At 37.1% G+C, this 24,666-nt stretch overlaps 1 protein-coding gene across 1 annotated transcript in view; it reads right to left on the bottom strand.

Moving 5' to 3' along the window:
* The window catches only part of RCBTB2 (regulator of chromosome condensation (RCC1) and BTB (POZ) domain containing protein 2), a 46,700-nt gene extending 22,532 nt beyond the window's left edge, over nucleotides 1-24,168 (bottom strand). The window contains exons 1-9 of the mRNA XM_004680251.2: nucleotides 23,603-24,168; nucleotides 16,107-16,191; nucleotides 13,177-13,240; nucleotides 8,020-8,175; nucleotides 7,640-7,790; nucleotides 5,179-5,345; nucleotides 4,426-4,584; nucleotides 4,187-4,294; nucleotides 3,244-3,386 (exon numbers count right to left, since the gene is read on the bottom strand). Of these exons, the coding sequence (XP_004680308.1) occupies nucleotides 3,244-3,386; nucleotides 4,187-4,294; nucleotides 4,426-4,584; nucleotides 5,179-5,345; nucleotides 7,640-7,790; nucleotides 8,020-8,175; nucleotides 13,177-13,218 (926 nt within the window). The 5' untranslated portion in view covers nucleotides 13,219-13,240; nucleotides 16,107-16,191; nucleotides 23,603-24,168. The remainder of the gene's footprint in view (nucleotides 1-3,243; nucleotides 3,387-4,186; nucleotides 4,295-4,425; nucleotides 4,585-5,178; nucleotides 5,346-7,639; nucleotides 7,791-8,019; nucleotides 8,176-13,176; nucleotides 13,241-16,106; nucleotides 16,192-23,602) is intronic.
* Between the last annotated feature and the right edge of the window lie 498 nt (nucleotides 24,169-24,666).

Genomic DNA, 24,666 nt, shown 5'->3' with positions numbered 1-24,666 from the left:
TTTGGTGATGGGAAACCCGTGGGGATTACAATTGAGATGAAAAAAAAATGTGCAAAATGATGTAAAAATAAACTTTTTAATAAAAAAAAAAATAACAGACAGCCTTCTTTTTCCTTAATGATGTTCTTTGAAAAATGTAACTGGAACAAAATGGTATCCTTCTATGTTAAATGACCCATCATCAGAAAATCAAAATACTTTAGTTCCTACATTCACTCTTGGAATACTGACTATTAGCCTCCATGAAAAGGTGGTAGCCTTCACCATTACAGGGGTCAGGGACACAGCGTTCCCAGAGAATGGCTGGTGCAGAACTAACAGCTGCAACTCTGAAGTCTGTGGAACACTGGCCCTCCATAAGCTTTGTGCCATTTACGTGGGACACCCAGCACCACTCAGGAAGTCAGAGGTAGGGCACGGGCCTGCAGCAGCTGCTACAGAACAAGAGTGCAGAGAGTTTAGAAGGAGTCTTTCAGTCTTGGCTTGGGACCCAGGCACCCTGCCTATGCCTAAGGTCCTTTGTTCTTTAATCTGATTCATACCAGAAAGCAAATTTTGGTAATTTTATAGTCTTATATGCAACAGTCGATGACTATAAACTGAGTTATACTGACAAGGTGTCTGGAATACTTACTTTATTTTGTAACCATGGAAAAATATCAATACCCAAATAAATATGTTTTATAGCATCTCAATAGCATGAACCACTGTTTCATAGATGTTAGTAAATGAAAGGCAGAGAATAAGAAAGAATGTAAAACATAAAACAATGGGCAGAAAGAAAAGGTACTTTGTAAAGAAAAAGAGTAAGGGAGACAAAAGAGTGATAAAAAGATGCAGAACAGTGACTCGCAATCCTAGTTTCATAAGAGACCAAGAAGTCAATAAATTCACAAAAATTCAAGGCAAGGTTAGTTCCAAGTGCATTTAACATAAAATAGCTTGTATAGAACCTTAAGTACAAAGACACAAACAAGGTTAAATCAAAGTCCTAAAACTTCAGAAAGATTAGAGATGAATGAGTTACAAAGAATCATTTTGATTATTACATTTATTTTAATGTGAGCATTAGGTGCTAACAGATGTTAACGTTCTTCACCAGTAATGGACCTCTCTGGAAAAAAATGTCAAAGGTTTTCCTTGAGTTGTTGTTTGAACAAATAACCAATGTAGACACTTAATCCACTTCTTAAAGAGGTAACCAAAACCTGAAGATCCACCCCACCCCAAATTCAATCTTGTTTCTAATTAGTCAAGCTTGCCTATAAAGGGCCCCAGAAGAGTCAGAATTAAGTTCCTGAAAGATAAGTCATAACGTATCTGCAAGGTTTCAGTCACTGAAAACAGGGAGTAGCTGCAGAGCAAGTCTGCCCTAGCAGACTTACAACCCCTCCCCTGCAACGTTCATGTGATCAAGGGCCTACAAGCTCAGGAATTACCATGGGAAATTCAAGAGTGCAAAACTGAGAAAAACAGAAAATCACGTTCAAGTCCTTCATCTATGTATCTGTGGCCAAAATAATGTTTAGAATGATTACAACACCAACTGTGCAAGTGTGTCCCTTTAATTCCCATGTGTTATTAAACATTCTGTGAATGTTCAAAATTTTTTTGAATTAGAGTTATCCTCAGAAGACAAAAGTAGTAAATACCTCTCTAGTACCAGATATGGACTTTATAAAGTCCCCATCCTGAGTCCCTGCCTCTTCTCTCTTCCCAAGCTGCCTACATCCACCCCTCTGTGTGACAGTGTCAGACTGGGGCCTCATTCGGGGTAGGAGGGCAAGTCCTGCACCCTAGGACAAGACGACAGAGTGCCGTAGCAGCAGACTCTGAGAGCCCAGGGACAGGTGAGTTAGTTTGTATGTGAAGCGTGGAAGCACATTAAAAACTGTAAAGTAAAACAAAACAAAACAAAACTGTAACCTTAAGTGGATCCTTCAACATTTCTTTTTTTTTTTATGACTGCCCGCAGCCTCAAGATTGTCCCTTTTCTTTTTGCTAATGGCTTTGAACTAATTTTGAAAGAAACGCAATGACAGGACTGATGTTCCAGGTGCATGGTGCACATTTCATTACCTCTACTGTCTGTCCTTCCCCCCAATTCTTATAGGTTCCTGGATCTTCTAAGATTTTTTGGAAAACAAAAACAGAAATTTATAAAACTATTTACATATATTAGTAAAACTGACCAATCAACAATATGCAAATAAAAATCAAAGGGGTTGAAGATGAAAACCTGTTCCTTTGACTGTCTAATAGAAAAAATACAAAAGTTTCATACAAATACAAGATAATCTACCAATATACTTATTTTAAACCATATATGACACAAATATGTAAGATAAAAATTAAAATAACTATGAATTTCTACAATGATTACAACTCTGGTTGAGAAGATAACAAAGAGCTTTCACCTCACATGACTGACAAGAAATGAAAAGTGAAAAGGCAGAAGTGAAAAGGCAGAAGTGAAAAGGCAGTGAGTGGCATGGCCATGACTGAGAAATCCAAACTGTCCTCAAAAATATGAAGATTATTTGAAAACAATTCTGGATTTGTTAATAACTTGGCACAATCTTTCAAATAAGTACACTAAACTAAGACTTCATTGTCTAACCATTTTACTGCTACCCACAGAAGTAGTTTAGAAGTTGAAGTGCACAAACACTCCAGCCCCTTTTAACCTCAAAACATTAAGTACTGAATAGCTCAGAAAACAAACTTATCACCCATACCTGGTACTTTCATTTACTAAACCACAGATACTAGATCTCAAATGTTATAGACTTTCTCTTAAGAAGGCGGGGTAGTGATCTAAAAGCCCAATGGACTACAGTAGAGGATAGCGTGGCAGTGGGTGTGGTGTGGTAACTGCCCTCTGAAGAAGTGTGAACTATACCTGTGAGTCATATACAGAGTTATAAACAAATGTCACCTCAGTAAGAAAGACAGAGTGAAAAGGTAAAAAATGCGAGGGGAAAAACAGTATACAATAGAAGTCGGAGGTTTAGTCATTGTTATGTTGTGTAGAACAGTTGTTGGAGATACAGACGAAATATGGGCAAGTAAAAACCAAATATTAAACACAGAGTCAATCTCCCCAACAATTCAAAAACCAATTTTAAAAAGTAATGGATGTTCTTGCTAAAGAATATTCTAATATTAACAGCAAAGTCCCCACAGTTCTGTATCATTCCTAAATTTCTTTGATCACCAAGGTTATTTTTAAGTATATATTACCTGTCTTTTTCCACGACAACAGGAGTAGGATAGGACTGGTTACTTTTATTGCCAGTGCCCAGCTGGCCATAAGAATTTGCGCCCCAAGCATACACTTGGCCTTCCTCGGTTAATACTAATGTGTGCGCATAGCCACAGGCAACCTGGAAACAGAAACACCAAATGCATTCAGGTTTGCAAAGAGAGCAAAGTATGCTTTTCACTAGAAAGGGAAAGTATCAAAAATGAAAAAATAAAGGGAAGAGGTGGCCTGCACTGAGATGCAGGCGTTAAGTTAGCTTCCTACAGCTAGTTTAGGCCACAATGTGGCATGAAAAAAACCGCACGAAGTCAGTTCTGCAACAGGCATCAGTTTACTCAACTTTTAAGGTGGCACTTAGTGGGCTCACCAAACTACGGCTTCAAGGGAATTAAAAATATATGTCTTTATTTTTTAATAATTGCTTTTTTTTATTATAAAAGTAAAATATGTTCCATGTAAAAAACTGGTTATAAATAGGGACATAACTCAAGACCAGGATTTTTATTCTATTTACATACAGATATAGAAATATGCACTGATAACTGTTATAATGTGTAAGTAGTTCTAGATCTTTCTTTTTAACATTACTTATAGCATACTCTGATATCATTAAATATAATGTCCCAGAAGTAAAATTACAGACTCAAGTATATGAATATCTTTTAGTTTCTTGATATATACTACCCAAAAGTATCCTTGGGAAAGACATGCATCCTGACAGCCATGCATGTGACTGCCCAAGAAATACATAACTTCTGATAAACATCTACAACTTAATTAAGAGAATTACAGTTTTAGACTTTCCTGTAGATGCTATCCCAGCGGTACCTTTCATCCTGCTAAGGAAACTGTTTTAACACTTTGGTATCTTTGTCACTGAAGACTTGAAAACAGGAACTCACAAATCAATAGTGGACATACCCGCTGGACACGAATGCCTTGCAAAGCTGCTATTCGACAAGGGGTTGGCTGGTTGCCACTACTGCCAAGTCCGAGCTGCCCGTTCCCATTGTAACCCCAGACAAAGACCTAAGAGAAAATGAGACTTCAAAACAACCATGACAAACGAAAGCCTTCAAATCATCTGTTGTGAGAAATATGTCATGTTGATATGACACTGATAAGGCAAACAGTTTTGTTTTTTTTAAATCTTTGCTTACCTCCCCAGAATCTACCACCGCCATCGAGCACATCTGCCCACAAGCTATGTTCACAACTACTTTATTCTGCAAGCAACCAGTGACTCTTCGAGGAATTGGCTGATTAGCTGTCGATCCAGATCCTACCTGCCCGGAGTTATTATTACCCCAGGCAAATACCTATTTGAAAGAAGAGATCAAGAAATGAAATATACTAATTTATAAAGCACCTCAGTAGGACACTAAGTGTACTTGGGGTGCCTCCCCTTTGCTCTTGGAAGTGCTAGAGAACTAGAAATTCTCACAACATAAGCAGAGAAGTTTTTAAAAATTCATTCTTATAAATTAGGTATTCATTCTTATACAATTAAGTATCAATGTTACCTACACAAATTGTAGTTACTATCCAACGTCATATATATAATTCTTATAAAAATATAGACTTTGCCTCAATCATATTTTCTATCTTGTGGGCACTTTTCTTTTTTCAAATAACCAAAAGGAAACTTTAGTTTAGCAATCTAAGAGGTAAGTGCATTCTTTTATACTTTGCAGTTATAGAAATCCTTGCAAATCCTTATTATGAGGCAAAACTAAACCTCATAATACGAATGCCATGTCTTCTATGTATTATGAACAAGGGTAAGACTGAACTTTAGGGACATGGTTACTTTAATAAAATAATCATATTTGCAGAACTGCTACAGGAATCTACCTAATCTTATTGAAAAAAAAAAAAAAACCACATACAATATTTATGCTGACTATTCTCACCTCTCCATCAGATGTTAGCACCAAAGAATGGTAAGACCCACAGGCAACTTCAATGACTTGTTTGCTTGACAAATTAGTAGAGATATGACAGGGCACTAAACCATGGTTAGTTGTCCCATTGCCCAGCTGGCTATAAGCATTATGACCCCACGTAAAGACTTCTCCTTCTGAAAATAAAAAGAAACACAACCACCTTTCAAAACATCTACCTTATTATATGATGATACATACTCCACACTTCCCAGATGAAAACCCAAATCCAGGTACAAAAACCAATACACTTGCTTATTTCATCAAACTCATTCTCTAAAAGACTACATTTGGAAAGTATGAACTTAACTCAAAGCAACAAGATGACATTTCAATAGACAATATAACAACTTATTGTTATAACAATAAAACAATAAATTGTAAGGTAAGTTAACTTCTCTGGGCTTAATTTCCTTACTTTTTTTTTTGATAATATAATAGTTTACTTTTACATCATTTTGTGTCTTTTTCCATCTCAGCTGTAATCCCTGTGGGTAATTTCCTTACTTACTAAATGATCATCAAGTTAACTTTTCAAATCCTTGTTATTGTGTTATTTACTGTGCTATATAATATGCAGAAAAGTTTATAAAATATGTGTGTACATTTTTACAAATAATGCACGCACCACTGTACTCATGTCAAGAATTTAACCTCATAATCACCCCAAAAAGCTCCCCACATATACATCTTCAATAAAAGAATCAAGTTTACCTTGTTTTTGAATTTTAAACTAATAGAATCATATGTCATCTGTATTTTTGACCATATTGTCTTGATACTACTATAGTCCAGATAATTTCCTCTGATCTATCTTCCAGTTTACTCACTTATTAGCTCTTTGGTCGTAGCCAAACTGCTGTAAAACCTGTCCACTGAGTTTTTCATTTTAATAGTGATTGTTTATTTGTTTCTTTCCCAAATCCGCTATGATCTCTGCAGGTAGCTACACCTAATTTTTCATTTCTTCAAACACAGGAATACCATCTAATACCTGCTATGCAGTACTCATACAGTTCTTACAGTATTTTTTTGCTGGTTCTCGTTATGGGCCTTGTTTCCTTGTACACTGTCATATCTTAAGCTATGTGTTGCTAACGCCATTGCAAAATTGGCCCAGAATGTTGACGTCTTCCTCTCTGAAGAATTTATACTAATTTCTATTATGACCTTAAGAAACTTAAAGGTACTTTAAAAATGAATTTAAAACTCCATATTTCTTTGACCACCAAATCTGATGTGAGTTAAAGTGCTAACTCCATGGTTAAAACCTCTCAGAGAAGAAGTTTTGTTTCTTTTCTTTTCTCCAGATCAGGTATTTTTCAGTTCAATCTCTTAGCAATAGCAGAACTGGCTCATACTTGCCCTGAGAGTAAAGCTCTGGTGTTCCCAAACTTATGTGTGAGCTCTGTGATGTAGAGGCTTATAAGCACACAACTCAGTTTATCAATCACAATTCAGTTTACGTGGGCAGGAAGAAGTCTTATTTTTCTTTTTTTAAAGATTTCTTTCTTTATGCATACAAGAACTGGAGTCTCACTAGAGACAGAGGGGGAAACAGAAGAGGCAGGCTAACTGAAATACACTGCAGTAAGCAGGTCAGGAGAGGTCTGATGCACCTTGTGAGTCACCTCCCTGGCTGGGGATCAAACTCATACTGCAGTGGCTGTGGATAGCTTCTTAGTGCTGCGTTTTAACCTGTTGTGCCACCAGGAAAGGCCCAGGAAGAAGTCTTTAAGGTAAAATTAGCTTCACATTTCCTCTAGCCTTTTAGTCCACCCTTTTTCTTAAATATGGTCTGTTAATTCCTTTCTGCCTTATCAGTGCTTTAATGCTCTTATGAAAAGATTTTAAATGTATCTAGAATTTTTAGTTGTTTTCAGTGAAGGTGTTATCTAATTTAACCCATTTAAAGAATGCTAATGAAAATGAACACTCAACTTAAGCAAAATGTGAATTCATGAAATAGCCATCAAATCATTTAACTCTTCACATGCATACCAGTTACAGCCACCAGTCACTACTTAATGTAGAAATCACAAAATGCTAGAAGAGGGAATTGTGGAATCTATCTTTGGATTCCAATTCATAGATCAGGAATCTCAAGTTCAAGCAAACCAAAGTAAGTTCAGCATTTCTAGTGCAAAATAATTATAATAAAGAATAACCAAAATTGGTTTACTGTGTTCAAAGCATTTCCAGCCACACATGTAAAGTGCTGATAACTGGTAGATTCCATCTGCTTATTAGCTTACTCTAACATGAAGATATGTTCACATTTCATATTGTTTAAAGATTGTCAAGTTCATAGGACAGAACAAGAAACTTTTTGCCCATGCAAAATGATATTCTTCATTTAGGAGGTAATCCTAGTCTTGTTTCCCAACAAATAAAGCAATGGCTAAAATTTTACCTTATGTTACTAAATTACCTGTTGTTGCAAGGACAATATGTGGACCACTCCCATAACTGAGGCAAGCTATCTTTTTACCACTTAAGCAATCCAGTCTCCGAGGTTCAATGGTGCTCTGTACATCGCCTAATCCCAGACACCCACAGCAGTTTGTGCCAAGCACAAAAATCTGTGGGAGAAAACACTTTTAGTTCAAGTTATTTTATTTCTGACAAACCTTGTAATTACATTCAAACAGGCAAAGTCCTCTGAAAGCAAAACTGCTTCTTGAGTAAAAAATAAAAATCTACCCTACGCTTTTTTTTTTTTTACGTCAACTTCTGAGTTTCCCCAAGATCTTCAATATAACAAATCCATCACTGAAAACACAGGGGGTCAAAATTTTTCTTCCAAGTTACCTCATCATCTGTTGTAGTATATAAAACTTCATTGCCAGCACTGCCAAAGACACAAGCCTGACGAATTAACTGCAGTTCTTCCCCAGAACAAAGGGAGAAAATCGGCCACTTTCCCACATCTAACATCTTCAAAGATGACAGAGTAGCCTGCACTGGCTGAAAGGGAAAAAAACAATTACATATATATGCACACACAAAGTAGATCTATTTGTGTGTATATATGTTCATATACATACACATACAGATACAGTTATTTGTGTATGTACTTATATACACATATACATACACAGTTTATTAAGAAAATACAGATTTTCTTTGCCCCTTTTACTTATGTAGAAGACTTAGCACAGGTCTGAGGAACAAGCTGTATCTATTTTTGAGAGGCCTCCCACAAGCTCAGCTGCTTCAGTACTTCTCTCACGGCAATGAAGAGCAAGAGGCCCTGGGTGGAATAAGATCTCACACACTCATTTTCCTCAAGGACACGGGAATCATCCACAGCTGAACTTTGGGGAGCTGAATATCTAACAGGTACTTTGAATACTGACCATGTTCTAATGTTGCTCTAAAAATGGCTGACTGGAAAGGCAGTGAGGGAGAAATGAGAAAGAACTACTTATTTCATCTACTGTGTAAGTCTTAATAAAACAAGTCACTTAGAAAGAACACTACCAAAGGTGACACCAAACAAACACTCTAGAAGCTTCAATTCATGGGTCAGTTCTGACCTTCAGTTGAAGGGTTCCCTCATTCCCTCATTCAGGTTTAGGGATTGGCAGGAAGAAATGCCCAGGAAATACATGAACATAATTGCTAGCACTACCATAACAAGTGCCATAAACTAACTGGCTCAACAATAGAAACTAAATTTTCTCACAGATGAGAAGCTAGAATTTCAAAATTAAGCTTTCCATGTGGAAGCTATAAGATGTTTTGAAATAGGTTTTATTTATTTGCTAAACTGGAAATATTTTTACTTATTGTACTTTTCAACTTTGAAAAATTTTAAAGATTACAGACTACCTAAGACAAACTGCCTATCAATTTGCATGTTTGGCCATTTCCATCAATAATCATCATAGCTTTGGTTGACTTAAAGGCACAAAGACATGTTGTCCCCATCAGTTAGTAAGCCAATCTTACTATGAATGGGTCTGGTAAAGAGTTAAATAAACTAGCTATTCATTTTCCACAGACCTTAAAGGATATTTATCCCTTCTACCTTAAAAATCGAATACACATTTACATACATTTATTACATGAGAATATTTACTTATTCATTCAGTCATTTATCTATTATGAGGAACTGGGCCACACAATTATTATTTCCTATAAATAGGGAAAGTCCCACTATCTGCCATCCACAAACAGGAGACACAGAAAAGCTGGTGGCATAATTCACACCAGTTCCCAATTCCAAAGACCTAAAAACCAGAGGAGGCAATGATGTAAATCCCAAGCTGACTGCAGAAGATGAGAATGGTGTCCCAAGACAATCAACCAGGAGGGGAGAAAGAGTATGAATGTTTACTTCTTTCAGCTCTCATTCTATTCAGGCCCTTCACAGATGAGATAATGACCAGTGATACAGCTACATAGCAGATCAGGGCTTGATGGGAGCTATTAGGAGTTGGAAGGAGACAAGGAAGAATGCTTCCCTTGAGCATTCAGAGACCAGAACCCTGCTAACACTGTGATTTCAGACCTCTAGACTCCAAAAGAATAATTTTCTTTTGTTTTAATCTACTCAGCCTTTGCTGAACAGAGAGGCCAAGCAGCCTTTGTTCACAGCATCCACCTTAGCGGCAAAGCCTAAAACAGGGCAAGCTCCCTGGTGGTGCTAATCCCTCCACATTACCTCACCTGGAACTGTAAAGCCCTGACCTGTTATCTTTTGGGCAGTACTGAAGTCCACCATGTAACAGAACAAATTGTCATATGCTAGCATTAGTCAAAGCCTATACTTTAAGTCACCCACCTGGTCTTCATTTTAACTTATTTTTCTATTTAATTCTATAAATTTCAAAAATAACAATATATGGGGTGTGGCATCAATATTTAATGTAAATATGCTAATAAGCTAGCTGTGGGTCTGATAATGCTAGGTGGCTTATCCAGTCTATTTTATTACCTACAGTTCTGTATTCCTAAAGCAAGGTCAGAACTGCCCAGTCATAGGAGCCCAACCCTACCAGGTAACTTGAAAATCAATTAAGAGCATAAAGAAGCTGGATCACTCTGGGAAGGGCGTGCATCAAGAGGTATGACTGGGAATGCCCAGGGGGATGAGGACGGATGCATAAACTTATTCCTGACTTATACCTCATGAGGTATGACCAGGAATGCCTGGGGGGCCGTTTACTGATATATAACGAAGGACCCTAGAGGCTGATCAGTGGAATGCCTTATTGATGAGATTGAAATCCTGACTGAGGAGTCAGGGCTTCATCTATATACCAACCTATCAAAAGATGAGAAGTACAGTTTCATCCTTCCCCTATTTCTTCTACTTCTCCCTCTCTTTATCTACTTCTTCATATGATTAACGCTGTATGCTGGCTTATCAGTAAAAAGGCCAGGATCTTGCTCTTGAGCAGCATCTTGCATTACGTAGCCTGCTCCACAACTCCCGTAGCTTTATCAGTGTGGTGTTGTCCAATGCAACAGCTAGTTATAAGTTATATTATTTCTAAGCTTCACAACTGTAGGACACAGATATAGCAGTCCTCATTTTACATATAAGGAAACTGAGGCACACAAAGTAATCCTCTAAGATCACTAGTTTCTAAGCAAGTGAGACCACATTCCTTCCCATATACCATCTGTGGCTGAACAGAAAGCTCACATAAAAAGTTATACTATGGAAGACCTGGTATTTGCTTGCTTTTGTAGGTTTGGCTATTTTAGTCTTTTAAAAGTTTCTAATGAACAAAGCAGTAGTGCCCACTGTGGGCAGTCTCCCACAGACCAGACAGATGGCAACCTACAATGAGAAAACGGGTAATAATTCAGTGATTGGTTGCTACCTCGTTGTTTTCCATTCGAGCAGATGGTTGGATTTAAACCTCCCTGCTACAAAACCGAGTGGTCTCCTAGACACCTAGTTTAAGATTGAATATCTAACCAGCTTGTTTACAATTCATTGAATTCTAAACGTTCTTCCTGGATATCTGCACTAACACCACAGGGACTGCAGTGTGTATGGAATGTATTTGCAGTTATACATTTGTTTAAAGATGCTACTGGTCTAGAGAATGTTGAGTCTGACAGAATCACTGAACATCATTGAGTGTCAGATACTAAAGAAATAAAAATGAAACAAAGTCACTTTCCACAAGGAACTCACAATTTAATTTTTAAAAGACCTAAATAATTACAACAGAATGTAAGTACAACAGACATATGAATACAGTTGCTTATTAAATGTGTCAGATGGCTGGCTGCTAGAGGTTATTCATCAAAATTCCCTACAAGTTGTGGGGGAACTGTTCTAGTAAACTGCTGGTTTAATTTATAAAATGCATATGCTTATACTTTTTGAAGTTCAAATTCAATAACAACCTTGAAATACAGCATATTTGATTACCGAAAAAATACACTCATCTGGCACACTCATGAGTGTACACAGCTATACATTTTTTATATCTATACACTTGTACAAATATAAAGTATATGTGATATACTTTGCATACATACATACATACATATGGAATAATGAGTGTACACAGGGTAAGGATTCACACACAGTATCCTGTCACGGCCTCCACCACACCACAGCCACTCCATGAGGCAGCTAGCAGATATCTCTGCAGAAAGGCACCCAACTGCCTCTATGGCCAGCTGTTAAGTAAGAGAGCTGGCTATGCAAGAGCCAAAAGTGGGCAATAGAAAATCTATCTGAAGAAAAAAGTGCTGCCCCAGAATGAGAACTTGGCAATGTATGTCACCAAAATCGTGTCCTTAGACTTCACACTACTAGAAGATAACACTTCTCCCTACAAACCACCAGCAAAGGTGGTAATCCCAGTTCAGTGACTTAACTGCTTCATTCACATCCAGTCTACCTCCCCCATTCTTACATTTAGGAAATGCAAAACAATGAAATTTTAAGATAAGCTCAAAGAAAACACAGTTAAGGAAATGCATATCTGTAATATTAGTGCCCTACATGGATTTTATTAATGCTTTGTGTTTGTGCTACTTGTATAATTCTGACTCATTATGAATTAAATGATACTTCAATTAACTACCTAAAACCACTAAGTTGTCACATTTAATTTAAAATACATCATACAGAGATAGAATTTAAAATACATGTTAGGCACACCTAGCAAAAAAGCCTTTTTTTAATGATACCAACACCCCCATTTTGAGGATTTGCTGGCAGCATAACATTTTCTATGCAATGAAGCAATTTCATTGCTAGTTCTAGTCCTTTCATTTATAAAACCTATTCCCAGGATAAACTAGGAATTTTTCTATTATTATTTTATATGACCCTCAGGAGCTGCTGTGGGGCTTTCCAACAAATACTTCAAGTCAGCACATGGTAAAATTACAGTACAGTTTCAGAATCTTTGCTATCTCTACATACTATGCTGACTTTGTATAATTATTTACTATTTTATAGAATTTTGAGGATATTTAATTTAAAAAGAGTGGAAATCAAAAAATGAAAGTTAATAGAGGCTGATAATATTAAGCTGTTAACAATAAAGAACAGATATTTTAATAAAAATCACACAAGATGGAAATGTCTGCTGAAAGGTGTGAAACTTTTAGTATCAGCTGGACACTAAATGGACATTGGCTGGGGAACTGTAATGTTTAGATGTAATGAAAAAGAAATAATATCTTTAATAAATTTATAAAAACCATCCTCAATAAGAACATGACATCTAAGATTAAGTATTTTTATAGTTAACTTAAACCTCTAGGAATGGAATAAATAAACACTCTTCAATTCAGACCCTCTTATAGGACAACACTGTCCGTGAAAGTAGGGGGTGAACGATACTCCTTGTACAACTCAAGTGTCACTATCTCAAACATGCATAGTATCTTACTGGTCTTCCTATCAAATAACCAACAGGTATTTGATGAGGAATTTTTCATGCAACAGAAAATACATGCTCTAAGGGCATGAGTTTGTCTAACCTTGCCACTTTCTCCATAGAAAGGGGGTAGTTCTTCTTCCATATGGACTCAGTCCTTGCAGTCCCTGAGGAAAAAGTATGTGATGAAATCAGGATCCCTAATGTCAAATGAAACTAGGTTGGTTTAAATTATTTTACTTCTAATTAACACAGAAAATAAGGTAAGGTCAAATATGGAAAAGGGGAAACAAGAGACTAAGTGTTAGGCAGGGAAGCTAACAGCTATAAAACCCAAAAAGTGTTTCAACTACTCTGCAACTGCCACATGTGCTCTTTATAGGAACTGTCCTGCTGACTGTTAAAACTAATCCCCGGATAACACACATTCTTAAAATCTATAAAGAAACAAATACAAAAATTTTAATTCAGACTTGACTTCCTATAGACAAGAAAAAATTATTTTTAGACCTTGGTCAATTTTTCCTGGGACTGAAGAGCTCCAAATTATTTTGAAGAGCAGATTTATTGTCCACTCCACTGAAGGAAGAGTACATGAATGGTTGGCTAAACTGAGGGGGATGAGGCAGGGGAAGGAAGAACAAATGAAAAGGATGAAAGAATGAAAAGGATGAAAGAATGAATGAATGAATGTGGCTTTGTTATCCAAGACTTTAACAAAAAATCCAAAATAACAGCTACCAAGTGTGTAACAACACTGAATGTTCTTAACCACCACCCACAACTACTTTCTAGCAAATTGCAGGAACAACAGAAGCAGCCCTATCAGAAAATATGCAACATGGCTGGACTATGGCTTAGTTGTTGCACAATTAGCTATCTTATGGCCATAGTAAAATAGAAAAAATATTCTTTCTCCCTTTAAAAGCAATGTAACAAAATTATATTTTATTATGTTGATTTTTTTCTGATTTATGAGGTTAGGTATAATTTACTTAAGTACAATCAATATTTTAAGATTAATCTCAGAACTCTTTATCTGACTATCAACAAACACATTCTTATAACAAACCAAGAAAAACAATAATAAGGTCAATTCTTAACAATAATCCTTAACAATGTAATACATGCCCTTGAGGATACTGGCAAAAAAAAAAAAAGTTTTCCTCAGCTCTAAAAATGTCTGTCAGGGGCCTTCCCTGGTGGTGCAGTGGGTTAAAGCACAGCACTAAGAAGCTAAAGCCACTTTCTCCTAAATTCAATCTCTGCTTGCCCCGAGGTGATCCACATGACACCTCAGACCTCTCCTGAACTGCCTACTGCTCCCCTCAGCAGTGTACCTCGTTAATCCGCCTGATCTGCTCTCTACTCTCACCGCCCCTGCACCTCTGGCCTGTACCCCAGTTCTGTATGCACAAGTAAATAAATCTTTAAAAAAAAAAAAAGTGTGTCAGAATATATATAAGGAATAATAATAATTCAGAATAATTATAATTCAAACTGAATTATTTCTAGTATTTGAAAAAGATACTCTTCTTTTTTGCAGGATCACTCAAAATTTTCTCACTTATAAATCAGTAAATTCTAACACTTGACACTGTTGCCTTATGGAAAAATAATTTACCATATTGAATTAATTCTTACTACCCTTTCAGAGATCTGTTAATTCTCTAAAATCCAACATAACTGCCACTGAGCTTCACATCATCAGTTTTCTTATCACCTGTGGTGACAGACTGGGGCTATAACCCATCCCCCTCTATATTTCCACAGAACTTTTTTTATTTCACTTATGGCACTTTTCATTTTCTGCATCATGTGCTATTAATTTGCAAACTCTTTAAGAGAGAAGGCTATGACTCATTCATTGCTGTAACTACCCAGCACATGCTTCAGCATAGGACACAATATATTCACTGAAAGCACCCTTTGTGTAGTAGAGAATGCCTATCTTGAGAAGCCTTCTCTTTTCATTTTAGCTTCATTTTAACTAGAAATATCTTTCATGTCTGTCCCAAATTTACTGGATTAAGAAATAAAAAGAGCTAGAAGAGAAGAATAGAAGAAAGGAATCAAGACAAAGAAGAAAATAAGTAACAGAAAGAAAAGAGAGATGCAGGATTGCCTCTCATTCTAATTTAGGCATCTTTGTTCCTAATAGAAGGGCAATCTTGCTAATGTTATACAATCATGGGTTCTTAAGAAGGGAAAATAGCTCTTTTCAGTGCTTTTTTACCAACTTCAAGCATAGTAATTCTTTAAATTAGAGTGATGGAAAACAGGTCATTCTGTTTATTTGACTATTCATTTTAAAACATAATTACACATATGGCATAAGGAAACTACAATATTCAAAAAGATAATAGGCCAATTCAATTAATACTAAAAAATAAGATTAACTAATTTCACTTTTGTTGACCAGGATGTCCTTCAAGACAAAACTGCAAATTCTCTGGCACTGGAGAAAATGATTACTTTTTAACATTCTTCCAGTGCAATACATACATAATAGAGAAAACTATCTTTCCCAATTTGAGCTATTTGAAGAATATAGCTTGTGAAATAGATCTAAGGATTCTAACTATTTTATTATGTCACCAATCTATTAAGTAGTATATCAAATATCTCTATTAAGTAGTATATCAAAATAAACTTTTTAAAAATCCACAGTATATGTACATAATACTCTACCCATGATAGGATAAACATGAATCTAAATAGCAGTAACAGTAAAAAATAGTTACTCTGTGCTATCAAGTAAGTACTTTGCCTTATCTCATCTAATCTTTAAAACAGCATCCAATTGAAACAGATATAATCATTACCCTCTATTTTAGGGACAGGCTTTAATAACATGCTCAACAGTCTCTAGTCAATCAGGGTCAGAGTCAGTACTGATTTGAACCCAACACTGATTCCTCCACTTGGATCCTCCAGTACTGCAGAGGTAGTTTAAATTCCAAAAGAGTATATTCCAAAGAGTTTTATTTTATATTGAGTAATCAGAAATGCTCCTTCTAAAAATGCTTGTACCTGATTGTTTTAAATTTCTGGAGCCCAATATTCAGCAGTCATCTTTATTCCTTTTCCTTCTATATCCTTATGAGGGTTAATGTGACTGAAATGTAAACACATAAATACATTCAATTAGAGAAAAATAGGAGGAAAAGAATATCTTACAACTAACAATTATCTGAAAAAAATAATGTAAATATTACATAGGTTCCATTAAATTTTCAGTAGAGGTGCTCAATTCATAGATTTTATACTTTACACATTGGGATCAGATGTCAATTTAGGCACTGAAATTCATGAAAAAATACATAATGAAGATAGTTTAATCTTTGGTATTTTAAAGTAGAAAACCAAAGGGAAACCCCTGGAATGTGAAAAAAGTAAGACTTCCAAACTTATGCAAAAAGTACAGAAAACATCTTTATGACCTCAGGCATGAATGATACCTTAATTAGTATCCAAAGTAAACCACAAAGAAAAAAAACAGATAAATTTTATTACATTAAAGCTTAAAGAGACAAAGTGGAAATAAAAAGGAGAAAACCATGCCACAGAACGTGAGAAGATATTTATTTTCAAAATGCATAATTGATAGCTGGCAAAAGATTAACATCTAGATTATTTAAAGAATACTTAAAAATCAGATAAACACAAAGAATCCACTTAGAAATGGACAAAGGAAACACCATTCACAAAGGAATACTTTACAAAACATAAACATTAAAAGATTCTCATGTTCACAATGGAATTTATCGTGGAATTCACAATGAGATGAACCTTATTCACCAGATTTGCAAAATTAAAGGGGGACATTACCTACTGTGGCAAGGATGTCAATCAAAAGGTGCACTCACACTGCTAGAAGGCATGGAAACTGATCCAATGACTTTAGAGAGCAATTTGACAATATTTAGGCCAGAGGAATGTCTTTCAAGCTTTTCTGATCACACACACACAGACACACACACACACAGACCCCTGAAACATTAGCGCCACAAAATAATTCTTGCCCTTACTACATTGAATGGTATTTCTATTCTATTCTATTCTATTGTACCCTATTTCAAATTTCATTTTTAAAAGAAACTGATGTATCTGCCCACTAGAAAATTTCAAGATTGCTAATTAAGTCATGCCCTGCAGTTTGAAAAATACTGACCTAGATGATCTCTAGAGCATATACAAGAATTAGCAAACAGAATTGATCAACAGGATACATCAACCGAATTTAGAAATGTCATGTGCATATCATATGGCAATTAAAATAAATTATCTAGGTTTAACACAGAAAACGTTCAAATCAATTCTGGCCAAAAAAAATCACTCAGTTTTGACCAAAAAAAAATCACTAAGCCACAGAATGATAAATATACTATGCAACTGATAAAGTTTTATAAAACCAATACTATTTTAATGTTTTATAGATAACAATACAACTGTGGCTGTACTTTGATGGGAATTTTTTTATAATAAAATTTTGATAGAAATAAGGCCAAAAATAAAATGTGCCATGAAATTCCAACAACGAATTGGTAGATTTGAATTTTCAATCTGACAGTTTGAAGACTTCAAGATTTTAAGCTTAAATTGAAAAAATCATCTGACTATGGAAGGATAAGGTTACTCAATGTTAAGGAAAACAACATCTTAGAATCAAAATACCACTATTCTAATATGGCCTTTACCATTAATATAGGGATTCAAAAAGGTTTTGATAATGACAACTCATAAATCACAACTTTATCTTTGGCAAGATAAAATTTTATTAATCCCTAAGACTATAATAACTAATTAACAGACATAGTATGTTATCTTAAATGCCATGAAGAAAAAAATCCCAAATAGGAAAAAGTTAACCATTAATATATTAGAAAGGCAAAAATGTGTTTTCTACTTCTTGTCTAAATCTGCTTACATATTTCCCTATTTTCTGCACAAGAGGACAATGTTTCTTACAGATCCAAGACAAAGAATGACACCATATTGGGAAGATCGTCACATAAGGTCATCCCATTCATTACTGACTATATCTTAATTAACTGGCTTATCCCTTACATGTGTGTGGGGATAAATGAAATCACTTTTACTTAAATGTAATTTAATACCTTATCCAAACAGAAATTCCTGCCACTGCACTTTGCTTTTATTTATTTATTTATTGCAAATAAGAACTGGGTTGTAGATCAAAGATGCAGGGGTTGAGAGGACTCACCAGAGACACAGTGGGGAGCAGAACAGGCAGATTGACTGAAACACACTGCAGTGGCGAGAAAGGAGGGGGTTGTTGTGCCATATATGTTAACTCCCTGCCCAAGACTGAACTCAGGCCATTGAGCTGATGGTGCTGATACGGAACTGCTAGGCCACCAGGAAGACCCACTGTTCTTTTCCTTTAAAGGGTCCAAGTTGGTCCTCTCTGGTGGCGCAGCGGGTTAAAGCACAGCACAAAGAAGTTTAAGCCACTTCCGCATGAGTTCGATCCCTGCCTGCCCCGGAGGTGACCACATGCATGGCTAGGCAGACCTCTCCTGACCCGCTCGCTGCTCCCCTCAGCAGTGTACTTCGTCGATCTGCCTGTTCCGCTCCCCACTCTGTCTCTGGTGAATCCTCTCACCCTCCGCATCTCTGGCCTGTACCCCAGGTCTGTACGAATAAAAAAAAAAAAAAGGGTCCAAGTTAGACACTCAAGGGCCAAGGTTTTGCAAGAAGCAATTTTTAAAATCAAATATATGTTATATGTTAACTAAGATAATCTTTTGTACAACATTTCTATATAGGCACCCACCCAAAAAAAAAATTGTGTAATTCCAAAGTTTATTTCCAATTTATTCCTCTTTGGTACAGATAACTCTTTATTCATATTTTTATTTTAAGAATCTTCTCCACATTCTACATTCTCAATTACAAAGTAGAAGATGAGTGGTCAAACGGACAATCTTTTGATAACTGAACTTAATAAATAAAATCATTCCTAATCTTCTCTAAAACAAGTAAAATAAATCCTTTTGCTGAACAAAGTTCATCATTGATAAATTTTACATATTATTGTCGGTAACAAGCAATAGTAATATTGCTAATCATCCTGTCTGCTAATATGACAATGTTTCATATCACTTGGAAACATTACTGACTAAATAAAGAGTTAAACTGATTATACAGCATGTATTCATTTGCCTAATATATTCAACAAATATTTATTATGCACCTGTACTAGGATGTGCCTGAGCTAAAGAGCACATACTTATTTGAAAGCAAATACTTAAAAAAAAAAAAAAGTGGAACAAAAGGATATTTAGCTCTTAGTTGCTTGTGCCACATTTCCCCAGCCCCAATACTCAAGGATCTTAAGAGTTAATAAACTAGACACACCATATCATGGAAATTGTTATTTTACAGTTATTCAAGCCCTTCTAAATGGTTGTAGCTACTCTTTAGAAGTAATCCCCTAAGAAGAAGTTTGGTTTTTTTTTTTAATAAGAAAGAGTTTTTTAAAAAAACCTTAGGAATTTCTATAGAGAAAGTCAAGTATTCTATATTTTTCATTCAACTTAATACTATGGGGTCAACTCTAAAGTTATACTTAAGGAACATAACATATAAATGTTTTCTTGCAATATAAAACTCAAATTCCCCTATTGAGGCAACAAAGTGGATGCTTTTAAGATCAAAGACACAGGACATTAAAGAAATTCAATGTCTTAGGTCACAGCACAGCAAACACAGTGCCAGTGTGCTAATGAGTTCCAGACCAAGTAAATGTCAATGGGTATCAATAGTTTATAACTACATGCTTAGCTGAGTCATTAAATAATAGCTACAACAGCTTTTCAAGTGTCACCTATAACTTATAATAAAATTATATAAAATAATGAAACATGACTGCAATTGTCACTTGCAAAAAAAGTGATGTCAGCTATAATTTAGCTCTACTTAAGTGCTACCTCATAAATCAATGACAACAGTAAGATACCTACACAGCTGCCAACTAGCCTGAGACAATTATTAACAGGATAAACATAACTAAAAAACCTAAACTGCAGCTGAAACCAAAGCACAATCTCAAAGAAAATAGTATTACCATGCTTATGGTAAATAGGAAACTGAATTGCAGAACACAGAAATACTCAATCCAAAGCAGAATTGTATTTTAAAAGATTACTGAGCTCACCAATGTTGTTCTTTTCAGCCACACAGAGCAAATGGATCACTTTCAAATATGAAAAGAAAAAGCAACACAAACTACACAAATATTTTTAGATTGTTATTCTACCTAAAGTAAACTTGAGAAATTTGTGAATGCATTTGAAATTTAAGTATGTAGTATTTCAACATAGTAGACCCTCTTGGTACATTTCCATTTGAGATTCATTCTGTTTGGTATCAAATATTCTCAGCATAATGCAGAATACATTATAATGTCACAATTTATTATTTACTCACATATTGTCACCCATTGGTATTTATTAGCTCAAAAATATCTTCCATGGGAAGATACACAGAATAGATCTTAGCCCAAGTTAGATTACTAAAGTTGAATTCATATAGAAGACACAGCTTAATGCAGAAAAAAACTATCATGACTTAAATTTCCAGGAGACTCACCATATGAACTGGGTACATAGTCCTTTTGTATAATTAAAGTGAGAAGGATCACATTAGCTAAACGATACTGTAGATATCCTTTTTCAGGGAAATGAGCTATCTGCTCCCTTGAAGTAGATATTCTTATTGGCCCTCTATTACACTTATAGAGTTAAACTCTATCCAACTTATAGAGTTAGTGTCCTGATATTATGCTGTAATACTGATAATTTCATTCCTTGTCTCAATTCTCTTTCCTGGTCAGTTGGGATTTATAGTAATTCAACTCCAGTAAAGTAGTGGTATCTTAAGATTATTTTAATTTTATTTTAGTCTAGTGATAAAACTGAAGTTAAATATGATAGCTCCTAATGGCATAAGCTCTATATTTAAAGTTCTAGATTAATAATTTTTTATATTTAAACATGGAATGTAATCTACTAAAGTAAAGAAGCTGAAGAGAAAGCACTCTTTACTTTTTAAAGTCGTTCCTCTCTATCAATCTTTTTTTCTAAGTCTCCTTTAATTTTGAATTAAAATTTGGTTTGGCTTGTCTGGTTCATTCAAAAACTTCTAAGACAATAAGGTAATACCTGAAGTATATCAGACCTAGGTAAATCTTCCATGGTTTCAAATTAAGAAAATCAACCACCACTCTTAGAAAAGACACTCAACAGTCATCCACAGTGAAAGGGACATTAAAAAGTAATTGCAACAAACAGTAAAATGTGAAGAAAATAAGCAAGTTCCTCTCAATAGATCTGTAGTAATTGCTTGGCTAGTTTCTTCCATTTAAGAGCCCAGTCTCTTCATTTGATATGCTGAGTTAAAATGCAAAATTCGAAGTAATTTGACCTCTATTTAGAAAAATATTTTAAATTTATGTACTATAAAGGACACACTTGTTACAATGGTCAAGCTATGGTATACTGGCTTAGAGAGCTATACTAGAGAACACATTTTCTTGAAGAAAGATATTTAATTTTGAAAACCAATTCATCATAAACACTTGCAATGCTCTCTTCAGACCCACCATCACCATGCTGTTTAAAATTGCAGCCCATACTTACAATCCCAATCCCATCCTTTTTCACAGTATGTAAAATTTTAAACAATAATAGTTAATCATTCTTTGCTTTGTAAATTCCAGAAGGAATTTTTTTTTTTTTTTTTTTTTGTTCACTGACATAATGTAAAACAAAAGTGAGTACAAAGTACTCAACAAATGTCTGTGTGAATTCAGCACAAAATATTTCTGGAGTCAGATTCCAATTTCATGTATATCATTAACAAGTATGTATACTGAGCTCCAGTTATGGGAAAGACTGATCGCACACAAGAGAGCTCTAAGTAAGAAGATGGGAAACCAGTGTCGCAACTAGTATAGGTGAGGGGGTCACCCTCACCTGAGGGTAACTGGTTTGAGACTTTTAAGAAGTTGGTTGTGATGCAGATGTGGTGGGACAGGGTTTAGGTCACAGAAAAAAGCAGAAGCATGGCGTGGAATTTTTAGCAAGCCTTGCAACAGCAATAAAGCCTGCTGCTGGGAGGGGGGTGTGCAAGGATGTATGGTTTCAAATGCTTTTACCTACTATTTAATAGCATATATATTACAATGCGTAGGGCTCTGGGAAATAGATTACATTTCACCTAGGTTACTCCGATTTTGATATTAAGTGGTCCTTCTATTCCAAGTGTCAAGACATCATACAAGATTACAACAAGGCACACAGTAATGACATCTTTCCAAGTAGCTCCAGAAGTCATGAAACTGACTTAACTAAGTACCACTGCCCAGGAAGGGGTAGGGCTCCTAGTACTAGAAGGCAAAGCCAGGAGCGTCAGCAATGAGCAGTGACTCTCAACTTCTGAGTCTGGGGTAAAGTGCATGATTCCAAACCTCTGTGAACTTTTACCACTTTTATTCAGCTCTGACCCAGAATAAGTGGCCGAGTGAGGCACCAAGGAGCTCTATGACATGCACTTTGTTACAGTCCTGAACTTGAACTGTTCCAACATTTTGTGTAAACAAAAGCAAAAAGTTCACTCTGAACTCGCCTTCCAACTCAGGCAGGAAGTCCTTTCTCGGTCAAGGTGATGGCTTGCTTGCAAAGTTTCTCAACGTCTGAAAATCTCTATCTTCAGGACTGAACAGAGAGCAATTTCTTCCAGCTTAAGATAGAGTCTCATGGCGATTTCTCCCCATTTCTTCACAGCAGCGCCCAAACAGCTTTGCCTAACTTAGCTAACTTTCTGCGCCAGTCCTCAAGCTCAGGTCCAAATGCTAAAAGAATCAGCGATGAGGTTCGGGGCCCGGTTGCTGGGTTACTAGATTTTCCCAGGGTCAAGAACCACAGAAATGTAAATGTCAGCAGCCTACACGAGACAGAGTGCAGAAGAAAGACGACACTCTGAGGGAGGTATCTCCCCTAGGACACGGGATGCACACCCCCAACACCCTCAGCCACACTAGGTGGTGGTAAGGCCAGGACCAGGAAGCCTCTAGCCCAGCACCAGCCCAGGGCGACGCTAATCGGCGACCCTCGGGGACGAAGCGTCCCGGCCAGTGGATTTGCGCATGCGCAACGCCGCCAAAGCCCGCGGCCGAGGAAAGTCGCGGAATCTCGCACGCCCCACCCGCAACCAGATTCGCGCACGCGCGACGACGCCTGGGCCCGGGGCTGGGAGGGGGTGTAGCCCCAGAACCCTGCTCAGCTGATGCCGGGTCGGCGGACGCGCGCACGCGCCAAGAGGCCTGATCGGCGATATTGGAGGGCTAGTCTCCCACCATCGCGCCCGGTGCGCGGCGGGCTCCCACTCTCAGATCCACAGCCCGGGTCGAGATAAGTGGTCTGAGCGGGGGTAGCCCTAGGCTGCGCGCACCGAGCCCGCCGCCCCCTATGGACTTCCGACGCCATCCCCCATCCCCTTACTGCAGCGCAGGCCCGAGCGACGTCCGCTCCGCCTCCTGGGTCGCCGTTACTGCTCGGTCGGGGGCCTGGCGCCGCGACGAGTTGGCGCCTCCCCCTGCAGCGGCCGGGCCTCGGCGGGTTGCGCTCCGGTGCCCGGCGGGGAAGGGGAAGGGAGGGAGAGCGAGGGGAGGGGGCCTTCCGCGGCGCCTCGCCCCTCCTCTCCTCCCTTGCTGCCCATCGCCGCCCCCGCCCCTTTCACGCCGGCTACCCCTTTGAGCAAAGCCGGAGGACAGGACACCGCTTCTCCCTCTGGGTCCATCTTGGCTCTTTTCGCGGGATTCCCTTTGGGACATTCCCACCTTCACCAGGCTTCTGATCGTCTACGTTTGGGGTATTTGGAGGTGCCTGATCCGGAGAGCGCGTGCCCCACTGTGGGCAGCCTTTCCCCTACTTGTCCCAACTTTTCTAGTGGTGGCCCTTTCATCTGGGGGCTCTCATCATTTCCCCCGCTACCCTTTGCTGTCACCTGGCTGTTGTGGGGCTGAAGTCTTATACCCTGCAAAACAGTGCTGAAATAAAGAGTGATGTGTGCTGAAGAGACTGACTTGAGTTTTCTTGGGACCAAAGTCTTCTTACATAGAATAGCCGTCCGCCCCTTTTATTTGTAGGGATTTTTGTATTACTCTGCTCATGATGACCTTAGCAAACGAATAACAGGAACCATCGCTTTATGATAGGTAATAATTTCTTCCACTTCACTACACTTTGACCTAAGTGAGTTTAGGTAAAATACAATTCTATAAGCTCAATTGCTGGTATTGCAGCTGCTATAGTTGGCAGACATCCGTGTTTATTATCAGAGCATAATCCATTAAGCCCCAGAAGGCGATTTAGATTTATTGAATTTTATGGGGTATAACAGGGCAAAAGTCTCAACAAGCATGGTATTGCCTAAGACAAACATTGCCTCTTATATAGTTACTCTTTGGCCTTTTAACATAAACCTGACATAACCATAACAAAGGGCAGCTTGGTGTTTTTCCTTAAAAAAGGGAAAATCAGAAGGAATTCCTTCAGTAGGATTT

This window comes from Condylura cristata, unplaced genomic scaffold, assembly GCF_000260355.1.
Source record: "Condylura cristata isolate star-nosed mole 26May11 unplaced genomic scaffold, ConCri1.0 scaffold00010, whole genome shotgun sequence".
In the NCBI taxonomy this organism is placed as follows: domain Eukaryota; kingdom Metazoa; phylum Chordata; class Mammalia; order Eulipotyphla; family Talpidae; genus Condylura; species Condylura cristata.
The sequence above is the reverse complement of the archived record's forward strand: the minus strand, read 5'-3'. Positions and strand labels throughout refer to the sequence as shown.